The sequence below is a fragment of the Rattus rattus genome, chromosome 5, assembly GCF_011064425.1.
Source record: "Rattus rattus isolate New Zealand chromosome 5, Rrattus_CSIRO_v1, whole genome shotgun sequence".
Classification (NCBI taxonomy): domain Eukaryota; kingdom Metazoa; phylum Chordata; class Mammalia; order Rodentia; family Muridae; genus Rattus; species Rattus rattus.
Genome location: NC_046158.1, coordinates 47,795,199 through 47,806,136, shown reverse-complemented (window position 1 = coordinate 47,806,136; position 10,938 = coordinate 47,795,199). Strand labels below are relative to the sequence as shown.

The 10,938-nt window shown below is 43.0% G+C and overlaps 1 protein-coding gene across 1 annotated transcript in view; it reads right to left on the bottom strand.

Moving 5' to 3' along the window:
* Positions 1 to 9,977: 9,977 nt before the first annotated feature.
* Sp5 (Sp5 transcription factor) overlaps positions 9,978 to 10,938 on the bottom strand; it is a 2,810-nt gene continuing 1,849 nt past the window's right edge. Inside the window, exon 2 of the mRNA XM_032901951.1 lies at positions 9,978 to 10,938. This exon is cut by the window's right edge and continues 687 nt beyond it. Within this exon, the coding sequence (XP_032757842.1) occupies positions 10,480 to 10,938 (459 nt within the window). The 3' untranslated portion in view covers positions 9,978 to 10,479.

Genomic DNA, 10,938 nt, shown 5'->3' with positions numbered 1-10,938 from the left:
AGGCCGCACCTCTGCAATTTCTCCCCAAACAGCATCACTCGCTGGGGACCAAGTGTTCAATGCCTGACCCCCTGGGAGCCATTTCCCACTCAAACCACAAGCAGTGACTGCTGGGGTTTGGTTTGTTGCGGGGCCTTACAATGCTAACTTCTGTGCCTAAAGGTTGAGGCCTCACAAGTTTACCAGCCATTTTGTACAAACCTTGCTGCTTAATTTAAAACTATTGGTAGAATAAAGATGCCTACAACCTATAGCCGGGCAGGAGGGAGGTAGGTGGAGCTTTGATTTCGGAGCTTGGGGTCTGAGAAGACTATGAGGAAGGAGAGGAGAAAAGATGAAGAGAGAAGATGCCGTGGGATAAGCCATTGTAATAACTGGCCGTGCAGGCTGGCCAGTCAGAGTAAGAGTGGCCCACATAGAACATGGGAAGTCGTATCTAGATAGACATAATAGCATAGAGGTATTAGCATAGCAGTGGCTATCTGCCCAGTTCTAGGACTTTAAAGGCTTATTATAAGAGTAAAAATTGTGCATCTCTTATCTGGGAACTGAATGATCAGAGGCAGGGTAGAAACCCCTGATTGAGATTAAATAGTTATTACTGTAAATGATTCCAAATAATCAATGACTTTCCCTCCATTGTCAAGCCAGATCAGACCTGCCGCCAGGTCAGGTCCATCCTAGCAATGAGGGATAATCAACCACCAGCAATGTTTTCAGAGAACAAGAGCAATGCGTAAATAAATGAAAACACTGTTAGAATTAAGATGTAGTCATGTGTTTTAACTTGGACAAAAAGTAAAGTACATAAATCTGGGAATTATGAAGGAAGAGGTCTTACATATGATTTCTCTATAAGATGACAATCACAAAAGACTCTTCTGGCTCCAAACATTCACGAGTCGTTTCACAGAGAGTAACCACAAGTACTCAGTACTCTTGACTGCTGCCAGTGAATATTAGTAATTATGGCCAAGTATTATTGCCTAGGTATCCGATAGAATCCTTGCTTTCTCCTTCAAAGCTTTGACTTGTCCACATATTTTTTTAAAAAAAAAATATTATTAGGTATGTGCATGTAGTTTGAATATGCTTGACCAGGGAGTAGCACTATTAGGAAGTATAGCCTTGTTGGAGTAGGCGTGGCCTTGTTGGAGTAGGCGTGGCCTTGTTGGAGGAAGTGGGGGTGGGCAATGAGACTCTCCTTCTAACCAAGTGGGAGAGAGTCTTCTCTATGGAGAGCCCTCCTCCGGCCAATGCCAGGAATTTGACTAGGACAAGGAAGTAGGGTCAAGACCTGAAAACCACAGGACTTTATTGCCTTGTTTGTTCCTTGACCTAGAACTGACCTTATTCTTTGCATGTGCTTAGAATGGCATAAAAGCAGACAGGAAAAAATAATAAACCCATTTCAGCTTCAGCATTGGCTGCAGTTGTTATAGCGTTGTCTAATGGTCTTTTTCTTTTCAGTCCTCACTCCCTCCCTTGAGACCCTGTTGACTGACTGAGTTGGCTTGGTCGCTTCTCCCAGCCGCTTTTGGAACAAGAGGTAGAACTTTCAGCAATTCCAGCCCCATGTCTGTCAGGACGCTGCCATGCTCCCGCCTTGATGATAATGGACTGAAACACTGGACCTGTAAGCCAGCCCCAACTAAATGTTCTTTATAAAGTTGCTTTGGTCATGGTGTCTGTTCACAGCAGTAAAACCCTAATAAGACAGATGGGGTAGACATTGGGGATGGCCGACTCCAAGCCCTGAATCTGGGTCTGGGTGGCAGCTGAGTTGGTCAGCTGCTGGCTCTTCCACTCATGCCAGCAGGGCTGGCTCTCCTGCACCTGTTACCAGGGGCACCTCTACTGTGCTGCCCAGGTATGGTGCAGGGCCTGCTCTCCCTAGTGCTGTACCCTGCAAGGGACAGGGCCAGTTGCAGGTTCTGCAGTCAGGGGGTGGTCATCTCTCCTGTACCCATGCCACCCCATGGCCAGTAAGAGGCAGGCCAGCTTTCCCAATCTCATGCCCTTGGGGCTGGCTCACCTGCAACCCCCACACCAGGGCCAGCACTACTGTACTGCCTAGAACTAGATGCAGCCTGCTCTCCCAGAGTGATGCAGCCAATGAGGCGGGGTGGGCCACCGCTTTGAAGCCCTCAGATATCAACATGGCCCCAGATGGTGACCCAGACCAGGGATGTCTGCATGGCCTTGAGGGCTAACATGTGCTCTGGATATGGACCCAGACCCCCACTGCTACATGGCCACAGGCCCAGACAAGATCCTCAGTGGGAACATAGGTTAGGACCTTACCATGGCCTCAGGTGGCAGTGCAGGCTCCTGACATCAGGCTGTTTCTCACTGCCCTCGAATCTCCGGTTCTGCCTCTCTTCATTGTGCACATGTCATTCTTCTCTTTCCATCACTTACTTGCTTGTTTTAATGGTGCTGGGCCTCTGGGCATCTTTGGCCCAGCCTGTTCTTCGAGCCTCAGCATTGGCCAGAGTTGTTATAGTGTTGTCTAATTGTCCTTTTCTTTTCAATCCTCCCTCCTTCCCTTGAGACCCTGTTGACTGAGCCGGCTTGGTCAGGTCACTGATCTGTTTGTTGGCATGTAATAAAGTTTTCTTTTTTTGCAAAAAAATACCTATTGTCATAGCATTGGTTCCCAAACATGATAGGCAGCTGGCCTCTGTTCACAGTGTTCTGTTTCCTCTGCTGACAATGTCCATGTTCTATCCTTGCTCATTCCCGGGCCTCTCCCTCAATCTGTCTGAAAATGCAACTCTTCCTTTTATATCTGACTCTCTGTGGAGCTAGGTATGGGACTTCTATTTTCAGCTATGTTAGCTGCACTCTGCTAATTACTAAGCTTGCTGGAAGGCTGCTGCTGTGATTTGAATGAGAATGGCCCCTGAACTTGGTCCTTAGTAGGTGGAACTATTTGAGAAGGATGAGGAGGTGTGGCCTTGTTGGAGGAGATGTGTCACTGGGGATGGGCTTTGAGGTTTCAAAAGATTTTCTCTGTTTCCTACTTGCAGGTCAAAATGTAAGCTCTCACCTATAGCTCAAACACCATGCCTGTTTGCTTGGGGTTTGCTCCCTGTCATGGTGGTCATGGACTCTAATCCTCTCAAACTGTAAGCCCCAAATCTTCTGTCTACAAGTTGCTTTGTCATAATGTCTCTTCACAGCAATAGGAAACAGATGCCAAATAGGGACAGATGCCTAAACTTTTCACTTCTCCCCTCTCCTTGTGAGGTATCTATAAATAGCGACGGGCCTTGAGGGTATGTAATGGTACAGCAGTTATAAACCGCAGGGAGGTGCCACTAAACTCTCCTCAGCTCTATGGGGCTTGGAGTATCAGAAAGCACCTTTATCTCCTTTCGATGCTTTTAACTACGGAAACAAACCCTTTTGTTGTCGTTGTTACTTTTTATCAAGATTTTTGACATCAGAAGATAGAGCCAGGGTCTTCACACTGCACTGTTAATAGCTGTAAGCTGTGTTGAGCATTTTCATTCACAGGTTTTAGTTTTGAAGCATCCCAACTTTGGGAAAGACCAGCAGCTCAACAGACCAAGTCTGAGTGTCCTCAGTAAAGTCCCAAGGCTATAATTTGCACTAACCTTCTGTTTGAAAAAAAAATTCAGAATTTTTTGAGTAAGGGGAAAACTTATCTCCTCGGGGATTTACATCTGAGAAGGTGCTGATATTTCACCCCAGATCTCCGACCAAGGACCCCATTCCAACTCCTTTCGTACTTGCCTGTATAGCTCAGAAGCCTGTTGGGCTCCACATTATAGGGATCCAGGTCAAATAATGGGTCTAGGACAAGACCACCATATAAGGTTTCATGCCAGAGAGGGACATGGATATGTTGTCTGTTTGACTCCCATGATCTGTTTCCCTCTTCCTACTTCTAGATCTGCCTCGGAGAGAGGCAGGAGAGGCCGTGACAGCACCACAGGTTCTAGATAAGGGTGGGTCAGGACCCTTATCTGGAACACAGGCTCACTCTTGGTAACTGTGAGCTGTGACTGCAGAGGAGCTCTTTCCATGCAACGGATAATTTGGTGTCTCTGTACCTCAAGCGCAGACTCAGCACAGATGGTTTCTGCAACGTTTTTTTTTTTTTTTTTTTTTTTATCAGCTGTATAGTGTTAACAGATGGATGGCGTGGACTCCATCAAGAATCAAAGTGAAAAAGTCTCTAACTGCAGCCTCCATGAGAAATTTAAATGAGTGAATGCTTACAGTCTCAGTTCACATCCCCACTTGAAAAGTTTAGTCAAATAAAAGACTGTGCATACAGATTTCAGTAATCTACCCTCCCCACCCACCCCCCCCCATTTTTTTTTTTTTTGGAGACAGGATTTTATGTAGCCAAGGCTAGCCTCCAGCAAACTCTCTCTATAGCTGAGGTTGACCTTAAAACCCTAATTCTCCAGCCTCTATGTTCTGAATGTTAGGATATACACTGTGCCTCCCAGCCTTTTGTGGTAGTAGACACAGGACACTGAACCCAGTGTATGCTGGGTAAGCATGCTACCAACTTACCTACAGCCCTCACTCTTTTTTTTTTTGGTTCTTTTTTTTCGGAGCTGGGGATCGAACCCAGGGCCTTGCACTTCCTAGGCAAGCGCTCTACCACTGAGCTAAATCCCCAACCCCAGCCCTCACTCTTTACATTTAATTTTTAATCAGTTAAAAAAAAATCCATCCAGACTGGGATTATCTCAATCCTCTATTATATTTACAATTTTCCTTTCTATTGCTATGTGAATATTCTCATTGACATAAACTTATAAAAGCATCAGCAAACACTATATAAATAAAATATGACTTGAAGTAGACCTGTCTATCTGCATCTATCTGTAAAACTGATCTCCAGGGATATAAATATCTATTAAGGACACAATGAACTGATTTATCCAGGTGTGGTGGCACATGACTGAAACTAGCTACTCAGGCAGAGGGTTGAAGGTTCAAGCACAGGACTAGGGGATTCGGATCAGTAGTAGAGCACTTAGTTGAACGACTATTGGATTCAATTCCCAGCACTGAAAATCCAAACAAAGCACAGCTTAAAATAATCGTAGTTTAGAAGCCAGTTCGGCTCTGCTCTGCAGGGAGCTAAGTAAGTTTCAGGACAGAGATGGACGTGGATGTATAGACATTTGCCTTCTTCAAGGCACAGAATGGATAAAGTGGTGCATAGAATGTGAGATTAACATTCACGTGAACAAGAGAAACAGCCTTCCCAGGACTTTGTGTAGACTTTTAGGATGCTGTCTCCAAATACATTCAAAATGAGGACACATTTCCCAATCTTAAGCATAAGTGAGGATGCAGGCCTGATTCGTGTGCGTCTTGTGTCAGAGGTGTGACTAATTTTACCATAAATAAATTTTAAATGAGTTTACTATAAGTCAGACTTACGTTTCATAGTTTACAGTCTCCATCACCATAAAGCTGAATTGACTTTCCGAAAGGTGGAAGGCATAGATTTCCCATTTTATCAAACTGAGAACTAGATATGATTTCCTCATTTCGACTTTTGAAAACCAGCCTGTGCTTTAGGATAGTAATGTGTTGGGTAAAACATACTGAAGCCTACGTTTGTGGACCAAATCATGGAGTAACTGTCAACCGTCCAGTTAAGAACTGTTCTAGAGAACGGCTAAGGACCAGACAGAAAAGCATACAGCCCAGAAAAAGAGTTAAAAGGCTAGCTGCAGTGGTGAGAGGGTCTAGAGAGCTACGACGGGCTGGAGCTGTTAGACTGCATCTCTGTCGAACTACTGTCACTTACTCAAGACAGTCAGGGACACGATGGAAGTTGTCACATAGTGTCCATAAATTAAATAGAAAGACTTCTGTGATTCTTTAAAAAAATTGATATCAAGATATTTATGCCAAGATGTAGAATCTTACTATACCAGAAAAAACTTTTAAGTTACTTATATAGTGTAGAGAGAATATCTGATGTATTGTATGGATGCATTATGTGTCAATTTAAAAGACCTGTGGCCTATAGGAAAGGGTAAAATAGAAGGTGGAACATCCGGGAGGCAGAAAGAATTCTGGGATAGAGCAGGGGAGATTCTCCCAAGAAGATGTGAGGAAATGAACTCAAGGTACCTGAGCACAGGTAACCAGCCACGTGGCAGAATGTAGGTTACATTCAATGGGTTATTGTAAATTATGATCTAGTCAGAGAAGACCCTACCTATATGGCCAAGGTATTTGTAAGTATATTCTGAGTCTGAGTCTTATTTCTGGGAGCTGGGAGGGAGAACCAGGATCAGCAACTTGTACAATATAGACTATTACATGAATCGGATTATGACTATAATGGCACGTCACTTTGGCATATTAACATAAATACAGCTTATCATAAACACGTATATGTCTAGATATTTTCCTTATTTTTCTGTACTTTTATCACTCAATGTTAGCAACACATTTCCCTGTTTTTGCAACATAGTATGGTCTTGCTTAGTAGTTCGCACTGGCCCTCAAACTCACTATATAACCTGTACTGAACACTGGCAATTCCTCTGCTTCACCCTTCTTCCTGGATTCAAGGTGTGGCACCCACATTTCAAAGGTGCCCCAGGTCTCATACTCTTTTAAAATTCCCCTCTCTATCACGTAGACAGGAGAAAGTAGTGGTAGTTAATTGGGTCCAGTAGTGAACTGTAGCTGTTTACCAGACATCAAAGTTTAAATCTGATTCCTCACTACAGCTAGCCCTAGTTTCTACCCCAGAGCTGCCAGTTGGCTCTCTTGTGTAAAACAAGAAGCAAGGGTAAGCAAACATGTTTTCCAGCTCTAGAGTCTCACAGGAACCAGTGTCATCCACAGCAGTGTTTAAAAGAGAAGGAATTTGCAGTCACTTCTACAACAGCATCCTATCACACTCTCCCAGCGGGACCAAGCTGAGGACGTCACTTTCAATGGATTCCTTCAAAGCACACTGCACACACTGGGGTAAAAACCCGCCTTTTAACGGATGCCATCAAAATAAGTTTTTACTGGACGCAACCTCAACAGATTGTATTTTTTAGTAGTGTGTTATATTTTACCGAATTAAGTCAAATTATTAAAACTTACTTAGCTCTGGTAAATTTAGGGATGTCGAAATTGATTTTTAATAACACTTGCATTTTCTTTGGCAAATTCACCAGACCCATTACGGAAATATCTTCCTAGTGTTCTCTGGAGAAAAGCAGAAAACTCTATTGTTAAATTCAGAAACACAAAATTGTAAATTAGCTAATTTAAACATTATTCAATTTCTCTGTTCCTAAATTCTTGGCCCATACGGTTCATTTATTTATTGATTGTACACTTTAAGATGTCACCGATTTCAATTTAATATATACTCTATTTCTATTCTGCCCAAACCAGTTTCTTAAAAAAAACCAACTTAATGCCATGAGAGAATCATTATCATTTAAATCAAAACCATTTCAGTTTTAAAATAAATGTGTACTGAAGCCTTAAATTAAACATTGTGAAAAGTTGGCAGATTAAACTCACTTTTTGGTTTTGGCAAACTCCAATTCAAAATAATGTGTAGCTCACATTTAGTGTTAATTTACTTTTAAGCCTTTCATTTTAATTCTGTTAAATTATCTGCTATAAGTAATATATTAAGTTTATGCCTAAGTCACACATCATTTTTGCATACTGGTGTTCCAAAATAAATTCTAATTTAATAAATTATAATGGTACTTTGGTTGCAGACTTATTAAACAAAATGAAATAACTCAAATCTCCACAGCTAGTATACTTGAACACTGCTTATTATATTAGCTTATTTTTTTCAGCATACACGCAGAATGCCTTCCCATACCTGGATATTATTATTACTGTGACTTGAGTGTCTTCTTCAAGAATGACATTCTTTTTCTAAGGTAACTGAGAGAGCTGCAGGAATGCAAGGAATGATCAATAGTTACCATGTTGCAGTGAATAGCCAATAGTTAGCATGTTGCAGTGAATAGCCAGTAGTTAGCATGTTGCAGTGAATAGCCAGTAGTTAGCATGTATCAAATTAAGCCAAAGGCTGCTTTTCAATCAGGCAGTCTCAATTAAACAGTTCTAAGAAAGTTAATTTTGTCACCTCATAGCTTTGTTCTATTTTTAATGTTATATAACTTTATATATACCTTATTCTGGTAAACTCCACATAATTGATTTAGTTTTTCACTTAACCTCAAAGCTCTGAGAATACTCCTTCACTATCCCTGTTTAATTTTCAATCTCATATTTTTCTGCATGTAAAAGGTTCATTTTCTCCTCATCTCTTTGAAAGCTAAAGAATTTATCTACTGGTCATCACAGGTGTGTTTTTAAAAAAAAGAAAGAAAAAGTGGCAATTTTGAAACTTTGATTTAAATGAATCAAAGCTATCCTTATGTGACATAACCCCTTCAAATATCCTGAGTCCAAAGTCTTCATCTCCTGCCATGAAACCTTTCCTGAGTCTGAAGTTTATCGCAGGCCATGGCTCATGAGTGACTGAAAACTTTGTGTAACTTTTCTAGGTCCACTATATGTCCAACGTCTATGTAGTGTACTAGATCTAAATCAAGACGACATTACTGAAGAACTACAATGGATTTCGGTTAAGAGTGCAGGTTTAGATTGTGTGCTCGCAACTCTATTCTGATTGCTTGCAAACCAGCCACAGCCTTAGAAATTTATCTCTCTCTTCTGAAGTTAAGGACCAGGATGGCTAGCATTCAAGTTTATTAAATAGTTCAAACTCTCTAAAGAGGGCAAGTGGCTTTGAGGCATGCATGCTTTGCCAAGAAATCTAACATACATTTGTGGTCATCTTACATTACACAATAAAACTACTTCTTATGATTATAAAAAAGTTATTCTCACTTCAATTATGTTAATGTTTGTGTTTTATTTACATAACTTTCGAGAACAACCTACAATTGCATTTAAAAATTTTGCCCTTTAGTTTGACTTCAAGCAAAAATGAATGGCAGGTTTGTAGGTTGTGAAATATTATAAATACATACACACAATTCTATGGTGAAAAGATCATTCACTGCATTTTGTCGTTAAAACAGTAACAAAATTTAAATTTCATTTTGAGTTTTGCTGACTCTAAATGAAAAAGTTTAGCTGCTAGGTAACAATACAGATGAGTTGAAACATTTGAGAAAAAAAAAGACTTCGAACTTTAAAAAGTTAGAGAAAGGTGAGAAACCTGCCTTTCCTACATTTTCCTACATTTCTAGGATGTGAGCAAGCTTTTCTGGTTCTTCCCTGAGAAAAATCTGGCTGGCTGGGTGATTCAAAAGAAAATCCAAGTTACAAGAAGAATTAAAATTTCCTGGCCCATCTATAGCTGGTCTGTGGGAAAGGGCTTGTTAAGATTAGCAAACAAGTTGTGGATGGCCAGGCTGGACCGATGCAAGAGTGACAGCTACCTTTTTGGTGTTAACCTGGCACAGGCTACTCTATGTAAGAGCCACCAACTTGTCTATTTAACTCTAAAAATCTCACCTGGGAGAAGGCCCTGAGAAAACTTAGCTCCTCCGGGACCCAAGAATACCAACAACTGTAAAACAGCGAGGAATTGGCCTTAGTCTTTGTGCAGGAGGTTATCAAATTTATAAAGCAAACAACACAGTAAGTCTTGCAGTCGCACAGAAACCTAAACTGGAAATGCCAAGTCGTGCCTTAGCCTCTTTACCAGAAAACTGACTACCTAGCGCCTGTCCATGCATCCAGTACGTGCTTGCCCAAACTTAGAAACCAAAGACTCCTGTGACACAGGCAGCACACAGGAAAGAACCATCAGATCTCTGGTGAAACCTGACCTCTCAGCAAGGACTCCAGGAAGAAAAGATCAGAGGAGACCAGCTCTGCGGGGGTCTTCCCGAGGAGACTCTGACGTATTTATTTTCACGCTGCAACTGCTGATCGCTTTACAGAAACGTACCATGCTGTAGCTCTGCGTGGAGCTGAGAACAACAGAAACATTTATTAACGTTATAATTATAATTACTCTTTGACAAAGCTATTATTAAATAACCTGTACAAAGTCCGAATCGGGCCTAGCGAAAACTTAAGCCCTGTTTTTAAATCTCCGAAGGTCCTTCTGGTTTTTGTTTGTTTTGTTTTTTATTTTAGCAGCCGCTCCCACAAGCAAAGCCAGCCCTGGGTAGAATCCCCTAATGTAAGTCTCCCAGGCAGGGATGGCTCGGACTTTGGAATCCTCCTGGGGTAAGTCGGGGTTCTCAACTATGACCTAGTTTCCAGCCCTGCCTGCCCTGCCCTCCGCTCTAGGACCGGGCGGCAGGACTTCGCTTCGGGAGGAGGACAATAAAAAGTTCATTTTTAAAGTTTCCTCTCTGTCAGCTACCTCGATGGCAAGTACCCGAGCGTGCCTGCAATGGTGCTGGGAAGGATGTCTTGGGTGGGAGTGGCCTCGGAAGTGCCCCGGTGCGCTCATAGGTCCCGCGGGTTCTCCCGCTTCACCCCGGCCTCGGCAACTTTGAGCTTCTTATTTTGGTGCGTCTTCACGTGCTTGGCGAGGTGGTCGCTTCTCATGAAGCGTTTGCCGCACTCGGGACAGGCGAAGCGCTTCTCGCCCGTGTGAGTCCGGAGGTGCCGCTGCAGCTCGTCCGAGCGCGTGAAGCTCTTGCCGCAGAAGAGCCAGTTGCACACGAAGGGCCGCTCGCCCGTGTGCCAGCGCAGGTGCGCCTTCAGGTGCGACGTCTTGCCATACACCTTGCCGCAGCCTGGCACGTGGCACACGTGTTGCTTCTTTTTGCCCGGCTCCGCCTCGGGGGCACCGCCAGCCGCCTGGCAGTTGGGGCAGCGGCAGCGGCGGCACCTCCTGGCCGTGGCCGCCAGGGGGGCCTTGGTCTGCAGCAGCGCGGCGATCTGGCTCTGGTACTGTGCAAA